Below are 15,596 nucleotides of genomic sequence, written 5' to 3' on the forward strand. Positions count from 1 at the left end.
GTCCACAGTAGGACCTCCCCGCCAGTTTTCCTCCTGCCCGCCCGCTTGCATACGCAGCTTCTGTCGCTCGAAAACCCGAGAGCCAACGCTAGGAGGCAGAGCCTCGGCCGGGCGAGGGGGCGGGGCCCGGGCGGAGCCGCCCCGAGGCGCAGGGCATGGTGGGAGAGGAAGCGGAGCCCACGCTGCGCAGCGTGGATGATGGCGGGGGTCGCGGAGCCTCCGCGCGGCGCGGGACGGAGGTACGTAGCGAGGGGCGTGGGGGGTCGCCGTTGCGGGTACGTGGCTGATACGTGTCTCGGCAGCCGAAGGGCGCGTGAGGAACCCCGGCTCCCCTTTTTCTCCTCCCCGGGCCTCGCTTCTGTTTCGCAGGAGGGGACACAGAGGCTGGAGAGGGACGTGCCCGGATCTCAGGCGTGGGGGAGGTGACATTTCACATTCACTGCGCTGGAGCTTGGCCTTCCATCTCGTCGTTCCCTTGGGGGAGGGGGAGGGGGAGGGAACGAGCGTCGATCGCTCGCCTGGGTGTGATTAAGGCCTTTGCGGCTGCCGTGATTGTCTCCGTTCTCCGGATGGGGAAACCGAGGCAGCCCGCGTGTTCGCGATTTTCGGCCCGGGGGGCCTTCGTCTAGCACGCGTTTGAATTCCAGTCTTTCCGACTCCAGGTCTAGCGCTCGGTGCGCCGTGGCGCCTCCTAGCTGCCGCAGGGGGCCTAGGTGCAAATCCTACGGGCCACTCCCTAGAGGGATCCGGGCGAGTCGATTCTCCTTGGGCCTTGGTCTTTTTTTTTTTTTTTTTTTTTTTGTAAAAAGGGGGAGGGGGAGCGTTCAAGCCCAGTGACGCAGCAAGTCTCTACGTCTTTGCTTCCAGCTTCAGGAGAAAAGGGCAGTATCTCCAGCTCTACAAAGCGATTGGGGGAGGGGAGGGGTCTTCAGGGGAAGGGTCTCTTCTAGCCGATCGAGCTTGAGCTGCCTCGAGACCGAGCTTGATTGAGCTGCCTCGGAGGCCATGGGGAGGAGGGGCGTGTCTTTGTCTATTTATTTATATATTTATTCATTCGTTGATTTATTTGTCTTAAGAAACAAGCGATCAGATGGTTATTAATTAGCGCTGACGTATTGTCACTCGATGGAGGGGGGACGGGAGGGGGTGGCAGGTGGCAGCCGAGGGGACTGTTTATTGCTAATAATTGGTGACAATGACAATAGCGCTCGGGTTGAAGAGCCGTTTAATGGCGCGTTTCCTTTGATCCGCTCTGCGCCTGGGGGAGGCGAGGTCTCTAGGTAGAGCCGTGTTGGAAACTGAGGTAGGTGTGCCTGTGGGGGCGGGGCTCTCCGGGTTCTTTCTGCCAGACTGAAGGCTGTCCGCCATTCTTTTCAGGAAGCTGGCGGAGCTGAGCGTGGATGAGTTCCTCACCTCGGGCTTTGACTCGGAGCTGGACAGTGGGTCCGAGGAGGAAGAAGGGGCCTGTGGGCCCCCCGCGGGGGCTCCGGGTGGAGCGCGGAGCCAGGCAGCTGCCGGGATGCCCAAGAGGAAGCCGACCGCCCAGGAGGGGCCAGCCCCAAAGTAAAGGATGGGGACAGGGTGGTGACAGGCCTGTATTCTTCCTCCTTCCTCTGCCCCTCCCCCTCCCTCCTTAATTAAGCTTTCTTGCTTTCTTTCAGGACTTAAGCTTTTCCACCCACAGAGCCCCCTTTCTCCAGAGAAATGTTTCCCCCACCCTCCTTATGTAGAAGTAGGTGTGCAAATCAAACGTTTACTGGCAATGAATCATAATCTCGCGGTCTCCATGGTAACTTCTGAGACCCCATATGGGTTGCAACCCACAGTTTAAGAAGCTTTGGTCCCTCCATCACACGTGGGCGTGGCTGGCCCTCCCCATCCACTGGAGACTGCCAAGCTTCTGGACCAGCCAACTTGTTCTGCTTACCCAGAGACACTCAGAGAGCGGCCGTTTTCTGGGCTCTCAGCGTCTGCGAGAAAGGCCTGCTGCGCGCGCCCTCTTAGGCCTTGCTCTCCAGCCACCGCTGTGGGTAGTGGGGGCTCGTCCCAGCCCAGTGCCCTTCAGGGGGTAGCCCTTAGCCGGCATTAAGAACCCAGAAAGGTCACCGCCTCTATCACTTGACGTTGAGAGGCCTAGGGGGTCCCCTTCAATTAGAGGCCGTGGGATTGAGGAGACCAGGAAGAGGTGATAAATGACCTCGGATTATCTGAAAGTCGCCTTGCTCAGATCTCCCAGGACCACAGGCAGGCCGATCTGTCTGTGCTTGCACACGGTGCAGTTCCCTTTTCTAGCACCCCTAAAAAGGGGCCATCCAGGTTTTATTTGAAGGCCCCCAAGGTGGGATATGCCCACTAGCTCCCCTGGTAGCCTTTTTCCCCTGAGGACGGCTCTGCTGTCAGGAGGTCTCTCCTCTACCTGAGGAGCCTCCGTGGGCCAGTGTGGGGAACACATCTCCTGGCCCTTGGCCATCTTTGTTACCCTCTTCGTTACATTACAATATAGATGAGGTCTAATTAAGGCAGGCTGTGATTTCTCTGTTACCTCTTTTTCCCAGGAGCCAAGACTCCCATTAGCTTTTAAATCTGCTGCCCCAGTGATGACTGCTGACCTGGAATGAGCTGGGGGTCCACTAAAATCCCCAGATCTTTTTTTTTTATTATTTTTTGGGGGGAGGGGATAAGTTTTTATTAACAGAACATATGCCTGGGTAATTTTTTACACCATTATCCCTTATACTCACTTCTGTTCTGATTTTCCCTTCCCTCCCTCTCCCTCCCCTAGATGGCAGGCAGTCTTATACATGTTAAATATGTTATAGCATATCCTAGATACAGCATATGTGTGCAGAAATTGTTTTCAGAAGGTAAAAATAATCTGGGAAGAGAAACAAAAATGCAAGCAGTTTACACTCATTTCCCAGTGTTCCTTCTCTGAGCGTAGCTGATTCTGTCTATCATTGATCAATTGGAACTGGGTTAGACCAGATGTTTTATTTAAGACTGCTTTCTCGTCACACTTCCCGTGTCTCGTACGGATGAAGTTGAAGTTTTTTAAATCCACACGTGGAATTCTACACTTATTTCTGTTGAATTTCTTCTTACTGAATCATCCTGCTGCTCTGACCTGTCACAATCTCTTTGAGAAAATAGCCCGGTGCCTTTTTTTCCCAAATTGTTGACAATCAAATTAATTGTTGATTAAAGAGCACAGGCCAAATCCAGGATGGGGAACTGGAAGCTTCCAGCCTGCTGCCATTGAACAGTTGTTGGATGCTTGTGGGCCAGCCGTCCAGGCAGTTCTGGGCCCGTCTGACTCGTCAGAGCCCCTCTCTGTTCTCCCCCGGGGAGAGACACGAGGCACCTTTTTTGGTCAAACCCTTTGCTGGGCAGAGCATCTCTGTGCTCCATCAGGACCAGTGGAAGCTATCCAGGCTCCTCTGTGCTGAGCGGGGCTTGCTGCCCCAAGGAGGCTGGCTCCTGACCCAATGCTCACCAGCCATATTTTAGGTGCTCCATCTGAGGGTTTTGTCCAAAGCTGGAAAAGTCAGCTCTGAAACCCCCAGCTTTTTTGGTCCTTTTACTGATTTTTGTCATGAGGGGCAGTATGCTATCTTTGGAGTCTGGGCTCCTAGTCTCGATCCTCGCTCTGTCAACCTTAGTTTCCTTCTCTGTCAGGTGACCCCTCTGCTTCTGACCATTCAGGGTTCTGGTGTCTGTGGCTTTGTACCCCCCACCTCCCCCCATTTGTTTTGGTTCAGCCCGTCTTTCTCCCGTAACGTTTTGTGCTGGGTGACTGCCCTCCCTCCCTACGCTGGCTCGCCATTCCTCCGGCTGCTCAGGACCAAGCACTCGCTTAGGAGTGTGGGAATTGTCTGGCCTGGCCCCCACCCCACACGCCCGCTTGCGGATCCCCGGGGATGGGCACCTGCCAGTGGCAGCCGTCCCCCCATGGGGGGGCATCTCTCTGCCCTTTCCCTTCACGGGTGCCTGGGTAGGCCTTTGACACGACCCCTACGTCCTTGGCTACGCTGGCTGCTCTCTCTGGACGTTGCCTGCCCAGGGCTGAGGATGGCGGCCCCTCCCTATGCCCGGAGGCTGCGCCTCTCCCGGGGGCCACGCTGGCTGAGGACTGACCCTTTCGGGCCCTCCACGAGCCAGTTGCCCTCCTCCTAGCAGCCCGTGGCTGCCCTCTCTACTTTGTCTGCTCGGCCAGCCGGAGGACCTTGCTGGATTAGTTATTGGGAGGAGTCAGTCCAGGCTAGCTCCCTCTAGTGCTATCCTGGGGAGCTAGCCTGGACTGACACCCCCCAATAACTGCGCTCCCCGGGATCCCTCAGATGCTCCAATGTTTCCAGGATACCGTAACGTGTCTTACGGCCGAGGGAGGTATGCTTGGATCGCCCGGAACCTGGGTTCTTTGTGGTTTGCCTGTGGGTACCCTCCCTCTCTAGCTCCCCCTTCCCAGCTCCGCTTCCCAACTTGTGGGCTCCCGTCTCCCCCGCCTCTGCTTCCCTTCTTTCTGGCCTCCTCGAGGGCCGTTCCCCCCCTCTTCCCCCCCTGTCGCTGCCCTGGCGCTGCTTTCCCCTGCCCGCTGGGCTGCCCCTCCTCCCCTGCACCCGCAGGCCTCCGAGCCTCGGCCCAGATCGCTCCTTCTGTCCTGAGCCCCTCTTTGGGGGTTACTTCCTTTGTGCTGAACCATAAGGGGCTGAACCCCGGAATCTGTGCTCCAAGTGTGGCGTGGGGAGGCGGTAACCGGGCAGCAGAGCGACGCGCCTCTGCTCCGTGGCCGTCCTGACCCCGTCCGCCCTTGTCCCCAGGAAGTTAAGGAAGGGCCAGGCGTCCGAGCACAAAGACCAGCTCTCGAGGCTGAAGGACAAGGACCCCGAGTTCTACAAGTTCCTCCAGGAAAACGACCAGACGCTCTTGAACTTTGATGACTCGGACAGCTCCGAGGAAGAGGAGGAAGAGAAGTTCCACACGCTCCCGGAGGAGCTGGAGGTGGGGGGGGGCTCTGCACAGTAGGAGTGGGGTGGGCAGGGGGGGCCACAGGCCGCACAGTAGGAGGGGAGGTGGGACCCGCCTTTGGAGAACCCCGGCCCACTGCGGGGCTGGTCCTGATGCCATTTGTGTCTGCCACTGCTGGGGCCCTGGGGCCAGGGAGCTGCTGCTCACCACTGACCCTGGCCCTGCTGCATTCAGGAAGCCAGTGAGGATGAAGAGGGGGAGGAGGAAGAGGAGCAGAGCACGCGGAAGAGCCGATCCAAGCGGGCTAAACTGACCCTCAAGATGGTGGAGCAGTGGAAAGAGTCAGCCAAGGTGAGGGGGGAAGGGAGAGCAGAGCTGGCTGGAGGGGCAGGACTGTCCTTGTCTGCGGCTCTTGCCTCCGTCCCCGGAGCTCAGGCCTTCTCTCTCCATCCCACGGGTCTCTGGGGCTTTGTGACCTGAGCAGGTGACCCCCTTTTCCCTCCCTCCCCCCTCCCCCCCCAACCCATGGTGACATTGAAGAGCAGGGGCTGATGGGCAGCAAGACCCGGGCTCAGACACTAGGAAGTGTGTGTGGGGGCAGGGAGCCTTAAACCCAAGCAGACATGAGGCCCGCAGAGGCCCGGGTCTGAGCCGGGAGCTGGGGGCGGCTGCTCCGAGCCGGATCCCTCTCCCACCTCCCTGCTGTGGCTCAGACACCCCCCCTCACCCAGGCAGCTGAACCACCCTTGGCTTTGGGGGGTTTTGTTGTTGTTCTTTTAATTTGTTTATAGTGTCACTTTCTTTTAAATTTAATTTTTTTAATTAGAATCTTTTTACCTTCAAAACATGCACAGATAGTTTTTCAACACTGACCCTTGGAAAACCTTGTGTTCCAGCTTTCCTCCCCTTCCTCCTCCCCTCATCTAAGTGGCAAGTAACCCAATATGCATTAGATGTGTTAAAAACATAGGCTAAGTCCAGCATGTGTATGCGTATTTCCTAGTTCTCATGCTGTGAAAGAAAAATCAGATCAAAAAGGAAAAAAATGAGAAAAAAAACCAAATGCAAACAAATAACAACAGAGTGAGAACACCGGACAGTGCAGACAGAGTGACACGTAGTGACCCACACTTGGCTCCCACGGCCTCTCTGGGCCGAACCATCAGGACTGACCTGGCCCGGCTCATTCAGAGCCCCCGTGGTGAGGCCGGTCTGGCTGCTCCAGCCTCCTCGAGGCTCAATAAGCCCAGCCTCCGAACCTTGCGTGTCCAGGCCCGGTTCACCTTCCTCCCCACACGCCGTCCTCCTTCCAGGTCCCCCGGCCCGTTCCCCTCGTTCTGAGACCCAGAGGAGGGAGCCCTGAGTTCCAGTCTGGCCTCCCACATCCCTCAGCCACGTATCCCTGGGCAGGTCACTTCTCCTAGTTGGCCTCAGTTTGCCCAGTTGTAAAAGGGAGCTGATCCTGGCCCCAGCTGGGTGGTTGGGGGAACCCAGGGAGCAGGTGTTTGGGGAGCAGAGGCCTGGCCCCCAGCAGGGGCTGTGTGAGGGGGCCGGCTCGCCTGCCCTCAGGGAGCCTGGCCCCGGGTCCGCGACGCCCCTTGTTTCCTGCCCACTTCTAGAAGGACCTCTCGCCGCGCCTCTTCCACGAAGTCCTGCAGGCCTTCCGGGCCGCCGTGTCCACCACCCACGAGGACAAGGAGCACAAGGAGCCCAGCAAGTTCCGGATCACAGACAGCGCGGGTGAGCCTGGCGCGAGTGGGGGAGGGGGCTGGTCGTGGGAGGCCGGGAGCCCCCTAATGCTGTGCGTGTTCCCCGGCCTCCGCAGTGTTCAACGCCATCATCACCTTCTGCATTCGGGACCTGTTCCCCTGCCTCCAGAAGCTACTGCAGCTGAAGCCGCCCAAAGACAGGACCAAGTAAGGGGGGCTGCCGCGGTGGGGGGAGGGGGGGCTCAGGGGCGGAGAGACCTGAGGGAGAGTCCCACCTCTGGCACTTCTTCCCAGAGTGGTGGTTTGCTGTACCTTCCCTGGGGGGGGCAGGGAGACCCAAGTTAGAGCATACAAGTAAAGCTCTTTGAGAACCTCGAAGGCCATAAAAAGGACTCTGGTTTTTCTTCCTTGGGGAAAGTGTCTGCAGGGGAGGCAGGCTCTCACTGGCTCCCCCCGGTGCCTGATTGACTTCCCGGGCTGCCCTGTCTCAGCTACTCGGCTCCCCAGAACCCCCCTCCCCGAAGCCAGATCCAGCTCAAGCTCTGCCTTCTCCCTTCCCTCCACCGCCTTGGCTCACGCCATCTGGGCCAGCGGGCCTGTGCCCATGACGGACTCTCATCTCCCTGGGTGTACAGGGCAGCCCTGCAGCGGGTGGTGGTCAGTGAGTGTCGCTGACCCGAGAGCTCCCGCAAAGCCAGCCCGCAGGCAGCCAAAGCCGTTGCCATCGGGAGGACTCGGGGAGCACTAGACACCTTTGGTTTATTTAAGTAGGAAATTTGGGGTTTTTTCCAATTACTTGTAAAACAGTTTTTTTAAGGGTTGAGTTTGGCTGGAAACAGTGGGTGCCCGTCGTTGGGGGGGTGGCTAAACACGTTACAGGATGGGGGTATGATGGAATGTTACGGTTCTATAAGAAACGGCCAGCAGCCTGATTTCAGAACTGATTACACGAACCGATGCTCAGTGGAGTGAAGTACCCAGAGAACGTTGTACATGACATGATTATGTCATGATCAACTGATGGGCAGGGAGGGCTCCTTCCAACGATGGGGTGACCAGGGCCAGTTCCAGTAGACTTGGGATAGAGAAAGAGAGCCGTCTCCTTTCAGCTGGAGGCCTGCGGCCTGAATGCAGCACAACACAGTATTTTCATCTTTTTCTTGTTTGCTTGCTTTTTGTTAGTTTTCTCACCTCCCTCCCCCCATTTTTGATCTGATTTTTCTTGTTTAGTACACTAAAAGTGGAAATATATATAGAAGAAGGGCACATGTTCAACATATATTGGATTACTTACTATCTAGGAGGGGGGGGTTGGGAGAAAGGAGGGAGAAAAATTTGGAACACAAGGTTTTGCAAGCAGGAATCTTGAAAACTGTCTTTGTATTTTTGAAGATAAAAAGTTATTATCAAAATTTAAAAAAAATCTGAGTTTGAGGTTCTCCCCCTCCCTTTCGCCTCTGGAGAAAACAGGGAATTTTCTACAGATTATACATGTGCAGTCATGTGAAACATGTCCTTATTGGCCACATTGTGAAAGAAACAGTTTAAAAAAAAAAAGAAGACGACTAAAGTATAAAAAGGCATGCTTTGGGTCTGCATTCAAACTTCATTAGTTCTTTCTCTGGAGGTAGGATAGCATTTCTCATCATGTGTTTTTGGGAATAGTCTTGAATCGTATTGTTGAGAACAGCTAAGTCATTCACTGTTGATTACTGTTACAACATGTGTACAGTGTTCTCCTGCTTCTACTCGCTTCACTTTGCATCAATTCATGTAAGTCCAGATTTTTCTGAAATAATTTTTTAAATTCGCTTTTTATTTTTCAAAACTTCTGCGTGGATAATTCTTCTACATTAGCCCTTGCGAAACCTTATGTTCCGGTTTTCCCTCCCATCCCTCATGCCCTCCCCTAGGTGGCAAGTAGTATAATCTATGTTAAACATGGTAAAAATATATGTTAAGTCCAATATATGCATACATATTGATACAATTATCTTGCTGCATAAGAAAAATCAAATCAAAAAGGGAAAAAAATGAGAAAAAAATAAAATGCAAGCAAACAATTAACAGAGAGAGTGAAAATGCTATGTTGTGGTCCACCCTCAGTTCCCACAGTCTTCTCTCTGGGTACAGACAGCTCTCTGCATCACAAGACCATTGGAACTGGTTTGATTCATCTCGTTGAAGAGAGCCATGTCCATCAGAATCAATCATCATAGAATCTTGTTGCCGTGTACAATGATCTGCTTCTGCTCATTTCACTCAGCATCAGTTCATGTCAATCTCTCCAGGCCTCTCTAAAATCATCCTGCTGGTCATTTCTTAGAGAACAATAGAATAATAGAACAATATATTTTACAACCAAGTATACCATAATTTTTTCAGCCATTCCCCGACTGATGGGCATCCACTCACTTTCCAGTTTCTGGCCACTACAAAGAGGCTGCCACAAACATATTTGCACATTCGGGTCCCTTTCCCTCCTTCTCTTTGGGATATGATTCCAGCAGAAACGCTGCTGGATCAAAGAGTATGTACAGTTTGATAACTTCCTGCTCATCATTTCTTAACAGAAATAAAATCCCATTGCTTTCATATACTGCAATTTGTTCAACCAACCTCCAGGTGATGGGCATCCCCTCAGTTTCCAGTTCATTGCCGCTATAAAAAGAAATGCTGTTAATATTTTTTCTTTGATCTCTTTTGGGTTTCAGACCTTTTGGTGTTGCTCAGTCAAAGGACATGCACATATTATAACACTTTGGACATAGTTCCAAATTGCTCTTCAGAATGGTTGGATCAGTTCACAACTCCACTAACTCCATTGTGTCCCAGTTTTCCCTCGTCCTTTCCTCCATTTGTCATTTTTCCTTTCTGTCCTGTTAGCTGATTGGATAGTTATCAGGTGACATTTCAGAGCTGTTTTCATTGGCATTTTTCTAATCAATACAAATGTAGAATTTTTTTTCATATCATTATAGGTCACTTTGATTTCTTCTGAAAACTGCCTGTTCGTTTCCTTTGCTCATTTATCAGTTGGGGGATGATTTCTATTTTTATAAGTTTAGCTCAGTTCTCTGTATTTGAGAAATGAGGCATTTAACCCAGAAACATTTAACACATAAATTCCCCCCCTCCCCTTTCCCCCGTTTCCTGCTTCCCTTGACATCTTGGCTGCATTGGTTTTGTTTGTGCAAAACCGTTTCAATTTAATGTGATCTAAATTATCCATATTATTCCCACAATGTTCTCTATCTTGTTTGGTCCTAAATTCTTCCTTATCCACAGATCTGATGGATAAACTGTTTCATGTTCCCCTAATTTGCTTTTGGTATCTCCCCTTATCTCTAGATCATATATTCATTTTGATCTTATCTTTGTATCTGGTGAGCATGTTGGTCTATGTCTAATTTCTGCCCAAACCGCTTCCAGTTTTCCCTGCAGATTTTGTCAAAAAGGGAATTTTTGGCTGAAAAGTTTGTCTTTGGGTTTATAAAACATTAGATAACTGCGGTCATTTACTACTGCATATTGGGTACCCAGTCTATTCCACTGATCCACTACTCTGTTTCTTAGCCAGTAATAGTTTATTTTCATGACTACTGTTTTGTATTACACTTTGAGATCTGATACTACTGGGGCTTTTTCATTTTTTTTTTTCCATTAATTCCCTTGATCGTCTTGACTTTGTTTTTTCAGATGAATTTTGTCACTTTTTTCTATAAAATAATTTTTGGTAGTTTGGTATTAGATAAATTGTTTAGGCAGAAATGGTATTTTTATCTTGTTGGCTCAGCTTACCCATGAACAATTGATATTTTTATCAGTTGTTTAGATCTGGCTTTATTTGTATGAAGTGTTTTATAATTGTGTTCTTATAGTTCCTGGGTTTGTCTTGCCGGGGAGACTCCCGAGTATTTTTTTATTGTTTGTAGTTATTTTAAGTTAATTTTTCTATCTCTTGCTGCTGGACTTTGTTGGTAAAATATTAAAATGCTGATGATTTATGGGGCTTTGTTTTACATATAGAAACTTTGCTAAAATTAGTTATTTCAAGTGGTTTTTAGGTGATACACCATCATATCATCTAGGAGTGATGAGTGATAGTTTTGTTTCCTCATTGCCCATTATAATTCCTTTCTCTTTTTTTTTTCCTCTTATTACTATTGCCATAACTAGGATTTCTAGTCCATTATTGAGTAATGGAAATAATAATAATGCATTTTTGTTTCACGCCTGATCTTATTGGAAAGACTTGTAGTTTATTCTATTGTAGCTAATGTTTGATGATGGTTTTTGAAAGACATTACTTATAATTTTATAGGAATTTTAATTTTATAATTTAATAGGAATTTAAAAATTATCATTATAGCTTTTTATTTACAAGATAATATGCATAGGTAATTTTTCAGCATTGACAATTGCAAATCCTTTTGTTCCAACTTTTTCCCTCCTTCCCCAACCCCCTCCCCCAGATGGCAGGTTGACCAATGCATCTTAAATATGTTAAAGTATAAATTAAATACAAAATAAGTATACATGTCCAAACCTTTATTTTGCTGTACAGAAAGAATCGGACTCTGAAATAGTGTACAATTAGCCTGTGAAGGAAATAAAAAATGCAGGCAGACAAAATAGAGGGATTGGGAATTCTATGTAGTGGTTCATAGTCATTTCCCAGAGTTCTTTCACGGGGTGTACCTGGTTCAGTTCATTACTGCTCTATTGAAACTGATTTGGTTCACCTCATTGTTGAAGAGGGCCAAGTCCATCAGAATTGATCCTCATATAGTATTGTTGAAGTATATAATGATCTGCTGGTCCTGCTCATTTCACTCAGCATCAGTTCGTGTAAGTCTCCCCAGGCCTCTCTGAAATCATCCTGCTGGTCATTTCTTACAGAACAATAATATTCCATAATATTCATATATCACAATTTATTCAGCCATTCTCCAACTGATGGGCATCTACTCAGTTTCCAGTTTCTGGCCACTACAGAGAGATCTGCCACAAACATTCGTGCTCATACAGGTCCCTTTCCCTTCTTTAAAATCTCTTTGGAATGCACTATTTGACAAAAATTGCTGGGAAAATTGGAAATTAGTATGGTAGAAACTAGGCATTGACCCACACTTCACACCATACACCAAGATAAGGTCAAAATGGGTTCATGACCTAAGCATAAAGAATGAGATTATAAATTGGAAGAGCATAGGATAGTTTACCTCTCAGACCTGTGGAAGAGGAAGAAATTTATGACCAAAGAAGAACTAGAGCTCACTGTTGACCACAAAATAGAAAATTTTGATTATATCAAATTGAAAAGTTGTTGTACAAACAAAACTAATGCAGACAAGATTAGAAGGGAGACAATAAACTGAGAAAACATTTTTACAGTCAAAGGTTCTGATAAAGGCCTCATTTCCAAAATACATAGAGAATTGACTCTAATTTGTAAGAAATCAAGCCATTCTCCAATTGATAAATGGTCAAAGGATATGAACAGACAATTCTCAGATGAAGAAATTAAAACTATTTCTAGCCATATGAAAATATGCTCCAATTCATTATTAATCAGAGAAATGCAAATTAAGATAACTCTGAGATACCACTACACACCTGTCAGGTTGGCTAGAGTGACAGGGAAAGATAATGTGGAATGTTGGAGGGGATGTGGGAAAACAGGGACACTAATACATTGTTGGTGGAACTGTGAACACATCCAGCCATTCTGGAGAGCAATTTGGAACTATGCTCAAAAAGTTATCAAACTGTGCATACCCTTTGACCCAGCAGTGTTTCTACTGGGCTTATACCCCAGAGAGATACTAAAGAAGGGAAAGGGACCTGTATGTGCCAAAATGTTTGTGGCAGCCCTGTTTGTAGTGGCTAGAAGCTGGAAAATGAATAGATGCCCATCAATTGGAAAATGGTTGAGTAAATTGTGATATATGAATGTTATGGAATATTATTGTTCTGTAAGGAATGACCAGCAGGATGATTTCAGAGAGGCCTGGAGAGACTTATACGAACTGATGCTAAGTGAAATGAGCAGGACCAACAGATCATTATATACCTCAACAACGATAGTGTTTGAGAATATATTCTGATGGAAGTGGATTTCTTTGACAAAGAGATCTAACTCAGTTTCAGTTGAACAAGGATGGACAGAAGCAGCTACACCCAAAGAAAGAACACTGGGAAATGAATGTAAACTGCTTGCATTTTTGTTTTTCTTCCCGGGTTATTTCTACCTTCTGAATCCAATTCTCCCTGTGCAACAAGAGAACTGTTCGGTTCTGCACACATATATTGTATCTAGGATATACTGTAATCTATTTAACATGTATAGGACTGCCTGCTATCTGGGGGAGGGGGTGGAAGGAGGGAGGGGAAAAATCAGAACAGAAGTGAATGCAAGGGATAATGTTGTAAAAAAATTACCCTGGCATGGGTTCTGTCAATAAAAAGTTATTTAAAAAAAAAAATCTCTTTGAGATATAAGCCCAGTAGTAACACTCCTGGGTCAAAGGATATGCACAGTTTGATAGCTTTTTGAGCATAGTTCCAAATTGCTCTCCAGAATGGCTGGATCTAAGGAATTTATTTTTATAATTTTAAGGAAAGTTTCACTTATTCCTATCCTTTCTAGTGTTTTTAAGAATGAGTATTGTATTTTGTCAGAAGCTTTTTCTGCATCTGTTGAGATCATAATATGGTTTTTGTCGTTTTTCTTATTGATATAGTCAGCTATGCTGATGGTTTTCTGAATATTGAACCAGTCCTGCATTCTTGGTATAAGTCCCACCTGGTCATGGTGTATGATCTCTGTGATATATTGCTCTAATCCCCCTAATCGTTTAATTAAGATTTTAAAGTCATTATTTGTTAGGGAAATTTGTCTACAGTTTTCCTTCTATGGTTTTGCTTTTCCTGGTTTAGGTATCACTCAATATGGAAGGACACCTATGTCTTTTTTTCCAAAACTTTATAGTATTGGACTTAAATATAATATTTACTTGGACCGATGCTGGAAATTTTTTTTAAGAGAGTATTGATGCCTTCTTCAGTTTCTTTTTCTAAGATCTGGTTATTTAAATATTTTTTTCCCTCTTCTGTTAATCTGGGCAATTTATATTTTAAATATTCTTCCATTTCATTTAAATTATTAGCTTTATTGGTATGTAATTGGGCAAAGTATCTGATAATTGTTTTAATTTCATCTTTGTTGACAGTGAATTCACTCTTCATTTTTTTGATACTGATAATTTTTTTAAATCAAATTAACCAATGGCTTATTGTCTTTTTCATAAAACCACCTCTTATTTGAACCAGTTAGTTCAGTGGCTTTCTTACAATTTCATTATTTCAAAATTATTTTGATTATTACTGTTTGAATTTCAGGATTGGTATTTAATGAGGGAATTTAAAATTTCCTCTTTTTCTAGTTTCTCTGGTGACCTATCCAATTCATTGATCTGTTCTTTCTCTGTTTTATTGATATAAGCATTTAGAGATATAAATTTTCCTCTAAATACTAAGTACTTTTTTGGCCACATCCCATAAATTTTGGTATCTTGTTTTACTGTCATTCTCTTTAATGAAATGATTGTTTCTATGAATGTGTCTTTAAAGAACCCATTCATTCTTTAGGATTTGATTAATTAGTTTCCAATTAATTTTTAATCTATGTTTCTATACCCTTTTGTTGAATGTAATTTTTATCATATTTCTGCATTTCGTTGTCAGTTTTTTGTGCTCCAACATAATTCTTTTTTTTCCTAATATTTTATTTGTTTTTTATTATTGGCATGGATAATTTTTCAACATTGACTCTTGTAAAAAACTTCTGTTCCAACTTTCCCCCTCCTTCCCTCCGCCCCCTCCCCTAGATGGCAAGTATGGCATGTTAAATATGTCAAAGTCATATAGTTCTTTTTTATGGAGGTGCCATGTATTGCCGAGAAAAAGGTGTATTCCTTTCTATTCCGGTCCATTTTTTTTCTTCAGAGGTCTATCATATGTAACTTTTCTAAAATTCTCTATTTAAATAAATATTTATATAAAAACACAAAAGGTTTTTTTTTTGATTGGTTGTTTTATTTTGTTTTTGAAAGATTTATATAGTTAGAAGAGAAAGTTGCGGTCTCCCATAATATCATTTTATTATCTATTTCCTCTCGTGACCCATTTAACTTTTCCTTTAAGAAATCTGGTTGCTATATCATTTGGTGCATATAGTTTAGCATTGCTATCACTTCATTGGCTATGGTACATTTTGCAAAATGCAGTTTTTCTACTTAGTCCTTTAAATTAGACCTACTTTTGATTTGTCTGAGATCATGCTTTCTTAAATTTCACTTGAAGCATAATAGATTCTGCTCCAATATCTTACCTTTACTCTGTGTCTTTCAGCTTCAAGTATATTTCTTGTAAACAACATATTGTAGGATTTACTTTTTTATCTACTATCTGCTTCTGTTTTAAGGGGGAGTGTGATGTTCTCTAAAATATAATCGTTCTCTGGGAGCAGGTTTCTTGGGTGGCTTCTGGAGGCAGCCTTCGTCTCAGTTCTAAGTAATAATCACCTCAAATGCAGCCAGGAATTAAAGTCCAGTCTTTTTATTGTCTCTTCCAAAATAGCCTGGTTAGCTTTCTTAGAGGCCCATCTCTCTCCTTGGTTCCAAGAGCTCCTGTTGCCAGCCCTTTGCCTCTTCCAGTTTCATCCTCTCTTTTTCCAAATCTTAGCTTCTCAGTCTCCCAAAAAGTCTCTAGTTGGCTTGTGGGAGCTCCTTATATATGATCTCTTAAAGGTGTGAACTTAAAGGTTGACTCCTTCTCTGAAAGTGGGATTGTGGGAGCTGTGACTTTTGAATCTCTTCACTGAACTTGTGACTCTCCTGGACTTGTGAATCTTGTAGA

At 46.4% G+C, this 15,596-nt stretch overlaps 1 protein-coding gene across 1 annotated transcript in view; it reads left to right on the plus strand.

The window, feature by feature from the left end:
• Positions 1-133: 133 nt before the first annotated feature.
• NOC2L (NOC2 like nucleolar associated transcriptional repressor) overlaps positions 134-15,596 on the plus strand; it is a 32,836-nt gene continuing 17,373 nt past the window's right edge. Inside the window, exons 1-6 of the mRNA XM_051988879.1 lie at positions 134-239; positions 1,378-1,563; positions 4,818-4,998; positions 5,200-5,316; positions 6,585-6,705; positions 6,791-6,881. Coding sequence (XP_051844839.1) covers positions 196-239; positions 1,378-1,563; positions 4,818-4,998; positions 5,200-5,316; positions 6,585-6,705; positions 6,791-6,881 — 740 coding nt within the window. The 5' untranslated portion in view covers positions 134-195. The remainder of the gene's footprint in view (positions 240-1,377; positions 1,564-4,817; positions 4,999-5,199; positions 5,317-6,584; positions 6,706-6,790; positions 6,882-15,596) is intronic.

The sequence above is a fragment of the Antechinus flavipes genome, chromosome 3, assembly GCF_016432865.1.
Source record: "Antechinus flavipes isolate AdamAnt ecotype Samford, QLD, Australia chromosome 3, AdamAnt_v2, whole genome shotgun sequence".
Taxonomy (NCBI): domain Eukaryota; kingdom Metazoa; phylum Chordata; class Mammalia; order Dasyuromorphia; family Dasyuridae; genus Antechinus; species Antechinus flavipes.